The following is a 13,562-nucleotide window of genomic DNA, read 5'->3' as shown; positions in this document are numbered from 1 at the left end:
GTCTCGGGGCGTCTAGGGTCTCGATCTTTGAACCTAGGGAATAAGGCCTAGTCTTTTAAACCCGCTTCCTTTTCTGGTCAGAAGTTAGCAAATGCGGGATCCAACGGTCGCACACTTTCCTTAACTTTAACTATTCTCTCTAAGATGGAAAACGCATATGACACCCTTAGGCTCGCGATACGTCACTTATCTTTTTCACGTTATATCTTGCATCTTCAGCAACTACGGCTTTGACAGTGCTGACAATTCTTTTTCATAGGTAGTGAAAATTAGCCGCTTAGCGCGGGGATCATCCTTAACATTAGTTCTACCTTCCTTTAACAATGACACCCACTTGGCAATTGTACGATGTGGAAGCGCATTTTCTATACATAAACTAAATTTGATATGTTTTCATTTCTGACGGGCATTTAAATGACTTGCGCAAATTTGATTGCACGTGCAAATCGTGCGAAAATTGACTGTTGGTTGTAAAAATCAATAATCATTCCAACAGAATATTATGTACTTTCACCTGCAAATCATGGTTAAATTGAGTTGTTGCCACTAATTAAAATATTCCCCTGGCCTCGTACATCGGAGTGCAAATAAATAGTTAAAATATTGTAGAACTATTTAAATGATGGAAACTTCAGCAAATTTCCGTCCGACCGTATGGCCGTCGGTCTGGTCCATAACTAAGCCAATTATGAAAGGAATTTGGAATAACTTAGCACAAATGTTTGTCATAATAAGACGATGTGTCATGCGCATCATGTAAACCCCTACCTCAAAGGTCAAGGTCACGCGAGGAGATTCAAGGTCACCATTGTCGGTTAAAGGGTATATGTCGTGTCCGGTCTATAACTTTCTCATCAATAAAGGGATTTTCAAAATACTTCGCTTAAATGTTTACAATAATGAGACAATGTTTCATGTGTAACGCTCGAACGCATACCTCCAATGTCAAGGTCATACTTAGAGGTCAAAGCTTAACATGGTATGTTAAAGGGTATATTTTGTGTCCTGTCCATAACTTTTTCATCGTTCAAGGGCTTTTTAAAATTACTTAGCACAGATGTTCCAAATAATGAGGCGACGTGTCATGTGTAAAACCGGACCCCTACCTCCTAGGTCAAGGTCACACTTTGAGGTCAAATCTTGACATGATCTGTTATAGGGTATACTTTTGTAATAATAAATAATAATATAATAAGAAAATCGCTGATCAAAAAACAAAAATAAAATAAAATGCCTCCCCGGACATCTCAATGCCATATTCCTCCGTTAAGAGCTTGATGCCTTATATTGCTGTAAACTAGAACCTTCAAATTAATACAATTCTCAAAAGTTTGAGTATGAAGGGGTAAATATCTTCCTATTCGCAATAACTTTTTGGCGCATTTCAATGGTAAGACCTCAAACATTTTGTTCGATATATTTTTTGCATAAAGACTGGGAAACGGACAAAAGCCCTCCCATCCAAAAAGTACAAGGCTAATACTACACATTCATATTCTTAAATTGACAAACTTTTGATTCTTTTCTTTCTTAAATTCACACAAACCATTGATGCGTTTCTTTTCTTTATTCACAAAGAACATATAGTGCTTTTCACATAGCCGTTCTGTCCCCCTTTCAGTCTTTAATTCTAAATTTAATTCCTCAAAAAGGCATGATGCGCTTTCTTCTTAAAATCAAAAAAAAAAAAAAAAAAAAAAAAAAAAAATAATAAACCCTATAGGAAATATTCGTATTTATTAATCCGATATCTATTGTGTCGTTTTTATATTTTGATGCTTTGTTTGGTGCACTTATCTCTTTTATCATGAATTGGAATTGTTCGTATTTGTTCGTTTTTCCGCTAAAGTGGGCGTGACGTTAATTGTAAAATTACGACGTCACGTCCGTTGATATTATTATTATTTATTTACCTTGAAAAAGGCATACATTTGCCGAAACGTTGGAAAAATAAAAAATGATATTATACGTGTTATTGCTGTGACATTATTATTTTTCTTAAAATCAAGACATTTTTGACGCATTACCTCTTAAATTCATAAAGGCATTTCAAGATTTCGTTTATGTAATTATGCAATTAGATTCATCACATTTTACAGGGAAATATAAATCTAAATCTTGAGCGTTAATTATATGTACTTTTATTGTTTCTTTTTCATTTTGGCCTTGGCTTTGGTAATAACAGTTGGTTACTTGTGTTGTATAATAAAGACAAAAGAATATTCTGGGGTGTTATATATCAATACTAAGCTTTGGTGATTTGGTATCTTCGACTATGTGCTTCATTTGCATGATAATTATGAAAATAAATTAATGTACGGATTAAGTCGGGAGCTTGAGAAGTTTTTACTGGAAAATTCTGTAAGATCAAATGAAAATCTTTTAAACAAAATGAGATTCTCTTATATCAAATAGTAGTTATTTTTTTCTGCGTTGGTGAGAACACTATGGAGACTCAAAAATAATCTTAAGAAAGAAACAACACGAAATTAAATGGTATATTGGTATATTGTGGCGACTACAGTGGAGAATTGTTTGTATGTTGCTATGTTTTTATGATTAAGGAACCAAATTTTGGAGAGAAATATTTTGAGACATTTTATTTTGTTTTAGTTATTATATTTTTGTGCGTTAAATAACAGTTGTTTTACGCATTCTATAATTAATATAGTACATTCGTCAGTAATAGCAGTATATCCTTTAAAGGTACATTATGCTCCAGAAATGAATAAATATCTGCTTCTTTTAAAAGGTCAAAATGACTTTTATAACGTTTAAATGATGGTTTTGGAACATGTTAGATGGGGGTTTTTTTGTTACATGAATAAAACAGCGCTTAATATAAAATCATGTGTCATAAAAATTTTTTTTTTGAGAAATGAGAGCATTTCTGGAGCATAATGGGCCTGTAAAGGAAAACTTGAACTTTGTTTCATTCGGACATTGACATATCGGCAATGCTATAACTATGTTGCCCTTCAACCTAGAAATATTTAACCCAGAAAGACGCACACATGTTTTTTTAAATAAGTCAAATATCCCCCCAGCTGGTACAATACCGATTGTTAGATCATTTTTAACACCCTACTTGGGCTAACGTCAATCTGACTTACAGTTTCTAACTTAATAGTTTATTTGTCTAGCCTTAGAAAGAAAGTAGTGTTAGAAAGATTGGGAAAGTTTAGTTCCAAAATAGTTACTTAATTAAATTCTCTGCTGGAAGCGGCATTAATTGGTTTTCCTGCCTTTCATACCATTTTAATCAGTTTTGCCAACTATAATTTCATATAAATTGTGAAACGCTGTAATCTTCATTATCTGCCTTTGTTAGTCTTGGGTGTGATAATTTAATTTGAAAACGGGAGACAATGCTACTATGAGCTGAATTTGTGAGTTGTACTGGAATAATTAAAACAGTGCAGGGTCACGAGTTCTTGCGGAATTACAAAAGTAAATTGATTTTTCTCTTACTACGTCCTTTGGGTAAATAATAGATGTTTGAGGGAGATATATTTGTTTGCTTTCAGGTCTTGATGAACTTCTGTTATTGTGTTCAGCTACAAAGGCAGAACTATTGTAATATTTAAGCGTATTTATTCATTCATTGCATTTGATTACATTTGCATTATTGGTGACAAATTACACACTCATTCATTTTTCAGGGAACATTGTTGTTTTTGTTATCAATCCCTTTCAAACAAACTATATGTAAAATGTCATTTGATAAAATCGTCGGACCAGTGTGGAAAGGGGTGGTTTCAAGCAAACTTTATGGAAACGTACACTGCGGGTTTTATTTGTTGTTGTTTCTTTCAATCTTTTGTTTTTTCTTTTTTTTTCTTTTTTCTTTCTTTCTTTCTTTCTTTCTTATTCTTTCTTTCTTTCTTTCTTTTCTTTCTTTCTTTCTTTCTTTCTTTCTTTCTTTCTTTCTTTCTTTCTTTCTTTGTGTGTTTTAGATACAATAGGAAAACGGAAAAGTTTTTTGTTTTGTTCTTGTTTTTGCATATAACATATACATATTGTTGTAACAAACTTTAAAGGTCCATTAAGCTCCAGAATGCTATTATTAATACCCCCAAAAGCCTTTCCATTTAACATTATAAATATATATATGAGCATATTACAATGATACAAGTAGACATTCATTACCATTGATTTGTAGTAACAAGAACACACACGGAACAAGGTAATAAGCCAAATAATCAAAGAGACAAACATTTATGAAAATATACAGTATTGTGTTTTTGATATAAATTAAAATGTAACTGACATCATACAGTTCTGATAATATATGTATGTAACAATATGTTGTAAGTGGGTAATTTTATTATTCAATGTCCGTCATTGTATTGTTTAATGTATTGTACTGCTCAAGATGTTGTTGTTTTATTTTGTGTCTGGTCCAAGGGCTTATTAGCCTAAACCAGACTGTTGTTGTTTATATGTGGATTTTCAAATAAAGAATTCTTCTTCTTCTCTTTTTTCTTCTGTACCATGTTCTACTTCTTCTGACATTTGGACATAAATAAAGTTATAGTGATTCAGTATTTTGTATATATGGTAGTCAAAATACTAACTTTTGTTTGTTCACATCATGCTATTTTAATACAAATTGTTTCACATTCAGTAATACTTTTTTCATGCATGGTTTAATCGATTATTAATATAAATCATATATAAGATAATAAATAAAATAAATAAATAAATGAAAATAAATAATAATAATAATAACAACAACAACACGTGTTTGCCTTCCCTTGAGAGGAAAACTTACAGACATTACAGAGGCTTTAAGTCAAGGTGCTTCAAATACTATAAAAACTTGGTCTATATAGTGCAAGTAAACGCACTAAGACGAAAGAGGAGAAAAAGAGGATTTTTAAGGGACCCCACGGATGTTTTTTTGACATGACAAGATTGTAAATAGTTTCTTCTAGATAAATAATCATTAGATGAAGGTCTAGACAAATAACTTTTGTGCACTATTTCAGATCATTCGCCCACTCCATTTTTTCCAGAATAATTATTCAAATAGTGAAAATTGACTCAAAATTGAAAAGTGTTGCAATGATTTTCACTCAAATCGGACTAAGAATGCAATAAAAATAAGATTTTCAATTTATTTCTGAGTATATTTCTTAATTATCTTTTGCATATCTTTCTGTTTAAAGTGCCCCAGCTGATACATGTAAAAAATCAGATTTTAAGTATTTTAGGCTTTTGACCTCAGTGGAGTTTCTTTAAATGAAGATCAGAATAATACCTGTCAAAGATGCTAGAAATGCTATGAACTTTAGTTTGAACCCACGCGGATAGCGATCCTTAGATTACTAGTCCGGTGGGCGATTTAACCACTCGCCAAGCCAGTGATATAATGTATGTGCAAATATTCTATAAATTATTTAATAAGGTATTTTAATCTTGGAATACTAGGCAAGGTGGCGCGTTGGTAAAACGTATGTTTCGCAATATGAACTGAATATGTCATGTCTGCTTTTCAAAAAATGTGATTTTGAGAAAAATGGCATCCAAAACAATAGTGCCAGCTTAAAAGATTTGATATTTGACAAACATTTCACTGGCACTTTTTATTTTTCTTGTGAGCAATGTCATTTTCCTATCTGCAAATCGTGCATTTGAAGCATGCGTAAATGCTTTAAAATAAATGAATAATAAACTCGAATCTACTAATTACAAAAGATAGAATAATGTACAAATGGCATGTGTGGTTTGAGTCAAAATAAACGATTGCCCAGAGTGTTTCAATGACATTACACGTAACATTTGACGAGCAATCTGGGTAATTTTTTTGTGTGTTTTGCTATAGCAATATTCCCACTGGTACATTTAAAACTTTCCCCGAATATCCATCATGAACACGTGTCCTTCTGCTTGGTTTTGTCAACCTGCTGATACCGATAATAATTAACCTTTAACCGTTGCCACCATGCAGTATAGCCGGTCTGAACATCCGCCGCGTAGTCTGAACAGTTCAGCCACCGCATGGTTCCTGGGCAGACAGTACTAGTTGCCTTCATTTTCAAAACAAGGCATGTTTATTACGCAAATTTAACAGGGTAACAGCCAAAGTCCTATCTTTGTACGTACCAGAATTCTTTTTTTACTATCAAAGCCAGATAAAATGTATAAAATGTACGTAATGAAAATGTGGTGGTATCTTAAGTTGTACACTATTATGCTTTAAGGGTAAAAGTTCAATGTTCATGTCTTTAATAACACCCCATGAAAGCATTCTCCCTATAGCATCCTACAAAGCTGTGAAAATATGAGGGGCCCTTATCCTTTACGTTTAAGTCATTTGAAATTGCAACAAGCTGAATTCTATTTGCACCATTTATTTTCAATTAACTGATAAAATATACTGTTAATTAGATCAATTAAGATGGTTAAATAATGGTGTACTCGTAATTAAATTGATTCTTGCAGTAAAACATCTAATTTGCCTTTTGCCGTAAGCGCGAGATATTTATCGCGTTGCCATGAACTTGGAATATTGAAAATTGATCGGATTTCATCATTAAAACTCCAAAATTGAACAGTATTCAATTTAGTGAGAGTATACGAATATATGTATTCTGGACTCTCCCTATTTTGGTATAAGCACAGGCTTGCTGATCTGGTAGCTGGGATTCGTACTTGGTGAGTTATTCAGTCATCTGTCGGTCGTAATATTGTCACATGTTTCGGGGAAAAAGTAATAATTTCTGAACAGTCATTCACTGTATATTCTGTTTTACCTGATAAATATAAAAATAATTTACATGTAATCGTTGTGACATTAAGAACAGATCGTATATATATATGATGAAAATACTCAAGTTTTGATTTTTATCTGTGTTTCCAATTAGTATTCGCGCTATTTACGATGATTGTATAAATCCAATTCTCTGCACTGTCAATTTAGACGCTAAATTATTGAGCAGTTTCCATTAGCCTAAACATTTTAAATACTTTTATTGCGTTAATAAAATATTAACATTTTCTCTTCGACTAATATTTCACTGGTCTGTTATCTCCAGTCGATGTTTCCAAATACAGCATGTATTCTCATCTGCAAAATTTCATGTTGTTTTCATATAGTGCTAATGCTATAAAAGTAAACTGTCGACAATTTATTTATATGACAACGAAACCTGATCCGAAAAGTACATGTATATGTAAAAATATTATGTGTCGTATAATGTTGAATCTAAATGTTCGAATTTATTCACAGTTCACAAACGTTTATTATTGATGCTATGGCAGATGTTTCTATATCTCTATACATTGATCCATGTCTTATTGTACTTTAATGGACTCCGCTAAAAGCATTGAAGAAACGCTTATAGAAAATGAAAAGAATTTACATAAATGATACATCATTAAATCTATGTTCACAATTTTCAGAATCGATTCGCGGTTCTTGTACGTTTGTTTCACTACCTACATTTGACAAATCGACAGTTTCCGTAAACAGGCTATAATCATCGGTTTCAAAGTCGTAAAATCTGCACATACATTTGTCTAAAGTTGTTACAACACCCCGCCTAGCCAAGCACCTCTCGCATTCCTTGTACGACCTTCGTGAACTTCCAAGCAACGTCATTTTCGCGCGCGCTGGAGAACTCTTTCCTTTATCCGACGTCAGAGCTACGTCTGCTGACATATCGCCAAAAACTCCGTTGCCGTCAAGCAGCGGATATTGGGAATCACTCTCGACGTCGTTAACGTTCGAAATAGAAATTGGCAAAAGGGCAAGATTATTTAATGACGATTCTGTGCAATTAGCTATTGGTTCGTTGTGAAGTTGATGTAACAAAGCTTGTATAGCACCTAAGCGTGACTTCTGCTCACAAATTCGTTTAACGTCCTCGTAATTCTTAAGGAACGCTCTTGTTTCATTGTCCACGTGATCCCGACGGTGTTTCCTCCGATTATATAATCCAAGTCCGAAAACACCGAGCACTGCAATACTGTAAACAAACACAACCGCCACTGTATATTGCATTGCCCCATTCGCGTCATCTTTCAACGTCAGTGACGTAGCGTTAGTTCCGTTGGGTAACGTCCGTTTTTCGCAATCTGTAAAATTAATATGAACTTTCCCATTAGATAATCCGAGTCCAGCATTGCATAAATACATCCAAAATTCCAGATAAAATATTTTAATATCGAGAAAGAAATTATGATAAAACTCTCGTCTGATATACTCACTGCAAAATGACTTTATTAACAGTAACTGTAGTCTATTAGCTCATCGATTCCACATGGCAATACAGAAAATTGAATATTTAATGACGTTTCCATGCAAAAAAGTAATTAAACACTATCGCTGGTATAATTAGATGGTCCACACGAGTAATTGAACAAAATTGTTATTTATTTTGCAATTAGTCCACCATTGATCTGCTTACATAGAAATAACAAAAGATTTATCTCCGTCACGGAACGATCCAACAGAACAATTGACACACTATCCGGTATTGGAACAGAGGCTGAGGCAGGAAGTTGACAATAATAAAAACCTATATGAGTAAAGACAATGCTCTATTTGAGTGTACCGTACCAAGTCGATAACCAATAAAACTCCAAATTACAAGTTACCTAGCTATTTCGGAACATGGAAACGTTGTATGCTGTAAAGATTTGTATATAGATGTATGTTTTTTTTCTGTCCGCCTAACTGATTCTTGATTATATTTTAGTCCCATGGTATTTTCAATATACTATAACATGTAGCAAGTTACAATATATGAAAATGTATATATACGAGTATGCACTTAAATTAATTGAGAATACAATGCATAACAATTGGCTTTTATTAGAGATGCGCTCATTGAAATTGCAATTTCATTAAAAGCATAACCTAGCAGACGCTTCGGTTCTTTTCGTGGCGTTGAGCACCGAAGCAATTTATGTCAAACATTTCTAATCCAAATCTAGAATGGCACTCGGTAATCCATCCTTTCATAATAGTTTTCTGTAAACAATACGCATAAATTTGCATAAATGCTTTTGAAAACAATCAAACAAATTCAAATCAATATAAGCATACATTTAACAAACTGGACTTGATTTTATGTATTCATGTTTAGTCCATTCTCATAAAATATTCATGAAAAAAGTTTTCTCGCTATTCAATTTCATTTATTATTGATTCATTTTATGGATGTTCCAAACTGAAATCAGAGCTGTAGTTTTTTTTTTCTGATTCAAAATGTATATTATGATACTAAATAGACATTGTATTATAGGTATATTTGTATTTAATAATATTTACCCAAAATTGATTAACGTTTGCCACCAGTATAGAGCCAGGCCAGTCTGCGCATCCGAAGTAGCTCATTTTTTTGTTTTATTTTTTGGTTTTTATGCCAAAAAAAGTCGAATTTTAAGTTTCGTGTTCGTGTTTTCGCCTTGGCAAAAATAAGAGAAAGGCGACTAGACGAAATACAAATTATTTCTGTTTTTTTCCATTAAATTTGTGGTATCTTTACTTTTTGAGACACAGCAATGTTACATTGTTAAATTTTGTCGTTGCTTTGCATTGTTGCATTTTCGCTTTTTTGCATTGTTGCATTTTCGCGCTCCTGTTTAACATGCACATGCTCATATCAATACTGCAATGCAATATTTAATAACAAAACCAAAATGCTATAACAATTTTATAAGTTAAATAATGTTATTTAAACCATTGCAAATTTAATTATCATGCAACTTTCTTCTTTAATTGGACTGCGTGCTGTGGCATGATATAATATGGCATGTGTGGCAAAAAAAGCAAATAATAAAAAACACCATTTGAAATGTGAAAAGAAAAAAAAAAGAAATAAATACCAAGACACAACAAATAAGAAGCTAAAATGTGATACATTCTTTGATTAGTATTTTTGCCTGTTTTATTCGTCTTTTCGCCTTTTTTTGCTCGAACATGCAAATGCAAAGTCACGTCCCTTCTTGTATTCGCATTTTTGTGTTGCTTTCTTTTTGTAGCGACCACAAGACACAGAGTAAAGTCGGTTCACATATTATTTATATCTTGATTAAAAAATCCTTTTAAACTTTGAATAGACAGTATAATGTACTGATACGGACAAGTTTGTGAAACGCCACTGTTTTTTTTTTCAAATTCATTTTATTTAAATTTATTTAAGTTTCATCCTTGGCAAATCATGGTCGTGCACCTATAGATATACATGTGTATGTATAGTCAGAAATATAACCAGTTATTAGCACATGCATATCATTTAGGTTGAGTCTTTTAATTTTGTACGAAAGCTGAACGTTACAGTTCCATGTTGGTAGACTGTTCAAACTACAATGTATAAATTGGTTTTAAATCAATAGCTGTGAGGAAAGATTTTGCACATTATTGGGTTTTACAGGTTTTACATATATTTTTAATTCACAGAATGTATACATGTACATGCTTGTGTTTCGTGAGACATTCCGTTCACGTGACTAATTACCGTAACGAGAAATTGAACTTATTCATTGAATCGAGGAATAGTAATGCGTGATAAATAATAAATTCTGGATATGAGGGAAAAAATCGTTGCTTAAGTTCTCACAGTGTATACCAGTAAATTCTAAATATATGTATCATAGAAAATCATATACATGTAAATAATATTAAAATAATTAAATCGATTATTTTAGATACCTAGTCATAGAATATGCCCAATTGAATAATTTCCGAGACTGCTTCTAAGTTACACTAGTTTAGATAGCAAGCTAATTTATCATGTTTTGTCTATGTTAGATTTATGCAACATACATGGTTTGATTTCTTTATTGTGAACAAATTTGGACAAAATGTTAAAATTAATCGTATAATGAACAGAGCTCGTGCGTATACATTTGGCGCAACACTATTTTAACGTCTGTTACTTCATGTATTTTGTAATTAGAAAAAAATCGGGGAAGAAGAAGAACAACAACAAAAAATCAACCCCCCCCCAAAAAAAAACAAAAAAAAACTAACAACACCAAGCAAACAATATGGAAAATTCCACAGTATGGAAATGTTGTTATTCAAAACCAGTATGAAAACTTAGGAATATACCGATATTAATATAACCAAGTAAAGTAAATTCTTGTCTTTCATCGTTTATAAAATATAAACGATAAATATCACAAGTGATTGAAGTGAAATTAACAGCTTTGATCTATCATATCATCGCCAACAAATTCTCTCTTTTAATTTCATGTATTAAAGGTTACTCTGAATCCCTTTGGAGTACTTCATACTAAGTAAAAGTGCATACTTTATTCTTATTCTAGAAATATGAGAGACAGAGAGACAGCTAAACGGAGAGAGAAACAACTTCCTAGAGATGTCTAACATTCCGAACTTTTATTGATGTTTCTTTGACGTCACAAGTTGTCTCGTCATAAATTGTCTACAGATAGAATGTCAAAGAAAAATCTTATAAAAGAAAAGTCTGGGCTTTGTTTCATTAACAGTCCTAAGTGTTTCAGAAGTCCTAAGACGTAAGACCAAGAAAAACGGTTTCAATATAAACATTTTATTATTTTTTTAAAATTCATTCTCCTGAGAAAAGTTAAGAAATTTACAATGGCACGCAATAAACCGCATTGTCTTAATGTTCATTTGCATTGATAGTCAGAATTCTGTGCTTGAGCTTATTTTAAGTGGACTTAAAAGATATGTTTGATGTCCCAGTCTTAACAAAGGATCTATAAGTTGGGACATTTTTTTTCAAACGTAGAATTGTCTCAGTTATGGTCTAAAGACTGGTTTCAGTTTTAAGAATTTATATGAAATGCAACCCTGTACAACATTGATTTGATTCATAAGTTTTTGGATTTATATATATAAAACAACAGCCGTAATTTGCAATTAAGATAATGGAAGAAACTTGTTTTTGGCATTTTTAATTGCAAAATACAATTAAATAGTTTCTTTAACCTATCTTTTATTAAAGCCTAAAGATAAATAAGATGTTTTGAAATTTAAAAAAAATCATTTTTTACATTGAATTTAATCTATAAACTCAATGTTTTACCAGACGCAATCAATTAATTCAATGTTTTTTTTATCGAAACCCATAAATAAACTCGAAGTTTTGATCGAAATTTCATAAATTAATTCGACGATCTCACGGAAACCGATCCTTATATTATAACTCAATATAATAACCATGGCATATGATACTACATACATGTATCATAACACTGTACATTGTATTCGATGCGTGCCAAAATATATCAATTTAATACACTTAATGAAATTACCAAAACATACAGATAACTAAACCTTTCAATAAACTCACTTAAGTTATCAAGCTTTGATTTTCGATCAATTGTGATACTTCTGCAAAATGCACGTAGTGGTCACCCTTGAGACATGGGTGCTTATGCTATTTCTGTAGACAATCAACATGACTTTCGTCCGCGCAGATCATGCGAAACGCAGCTAGTGGATTTGTTAATGATCTCGTTCAGTCAGTCAGACATGGACATGTAGAAACTAATCTTTTTTTCTGTAAATCACAATAGGTTTGTGAACTTAAATATTATGGTACATGAGGAAACACACGAGCAGGAGATAAAAAAGGTATTGTTAATGGATAATTTCATTAGAAGCCACAATTTAAGTTTTGTTATTATGATACTTGTACATGTTTTAGTTACACCCATATTTTCATGACTGAGTACATATCAGATGCTGCTACTGATATATGCTCAAGCATCATACTGGAAATTAGGTCAACTATATTTAAATAAAATAAAATTGAATCATTTACTTTAATTTATTTTAAAAATTTAAATTTTTAAAAAAAATTCTAATCCTTTTTCTGATTTTAGGGTTGTGTACATAAATAGAATTCTTGTATGATGTAATTTTATGTGATGTTTGATTGTAATGTATATTTGCTTTTAATCATTTAATGCTTTCTTACCCATATTTATATGTGCTGATAAATCTTAACTGTTTTACAGAGTCTTTCATAAATGTACATTGATCTTAAAACTTTTATATATTTTCTTTTATACAGATTGTTTGTTTGAATTGTTATAGGATAATAAGTTATGTCGGAAAATAGCTTATATAGCTAATGTTTATATGTTTTTATGAAACCGACTTTAAATAAAGATTATCTTATCTTATCTTATCTTATCTTATCTTATCTTATCTTATCTTATCTTATCTTATCTTATCTTATCTTAATATATTCAGGAATTGTATTTATTGTATTGCACTGTACTGTATATTGTGTATTGTATTGTATTGTATTGTATTGCATTGTATTTTATTGTGTTTTATTGTATTGTATTGTATTGTATTAGGTTTTTTTTTCTTTCTAAAATCAACTTATAAAAACAACATTTGTCTTTGCTAGGATCACGGATTTAAATTACAATGTCAATTAAAGTCCGTGCTAGGATCAAAAAAAATTTTTTTTTTGGCCCCACTTCTTATATCTTAGTTGTCATTATTTAGCCAAAATAAATGATAGATAATATATCACGACTGAGTATTTTAATATGGGCCCAAGCGTCCAAAAATCTTGTCCGACATGTCTATAAAATGGTCC

At 31.7% G+C, this 13,562-nt stretch overlaps 1 protein-coding gene across 2 annotated transcripts; it reads right to left on the bottom strand.

The window, feature by feature from the left end:
* Positions 1 to 6,371: 6,371 nt before the first annotated feature.
* Positions 6,372 to 8,590, bottom strand: LOC132734786 (uncharacterized). Of its 2 annotated transcripts, XM_060721636.1 has the most exons (2): positions 8,215 to 8,584; positions 6,372 to 8,082 (listed from the first exon to the last, which is right to left on the bottom strand). In XM_060721636.1, exon 2 carries the CDS (start codon positions 8,006 to 8,008, stop codon positions 7,364 to 7,366), a length of 645 nt encoding a protein of 214 aa, XP_060577619.1. In that variant the 5' UTR covers positions 8,009 to 8,082; positions 8,215 to 8,584; the 3' UTR covers positions 6,372 to 7,363. The 2 variants fall into 2 exon arrangements, with proteins under 2 accessions (XP_060577619.1, XP_060577618.1); XM_060721635.1 differs by having other exon boundaries at positions 6,372 to 8,590.
* Between the last annotated feature and the right edge of the window lie 4,972 nt (positions 8,591 to 13,562).

This window comes from Ruditapes philippinarum, unplaced genomic scaffold, assembly GCF_026571515.1.
Source record: "Ruditapes philippinarum isolate M1 unplaced genomic scaffold, ASM2657151v2 ctg748_1_1_1_1, whole genome shotgun sequence".
Classification (NCBI taxonomy): domain Eukaryota; kingdom Metazoa; phylum Mollusca; class Bivalvia; order Venerida; family Veneridae; genus Ruditapes; species Ruditapes philippinarum.
The sequence above is the reverse complement of the archived record's forward strand: the minus strand, read 5'-3'. Positions and strand labels throughout refer to the sequence as shown.

Coding starts and splice junctions, on each gene's coding strand:
- LOC132734786 (XM_060721635.1), bottom strand. CDS start 8,143: ATGTATTTATGCAATGCTGGACTCGGATTATCTAATGGGAAAGTTCAT.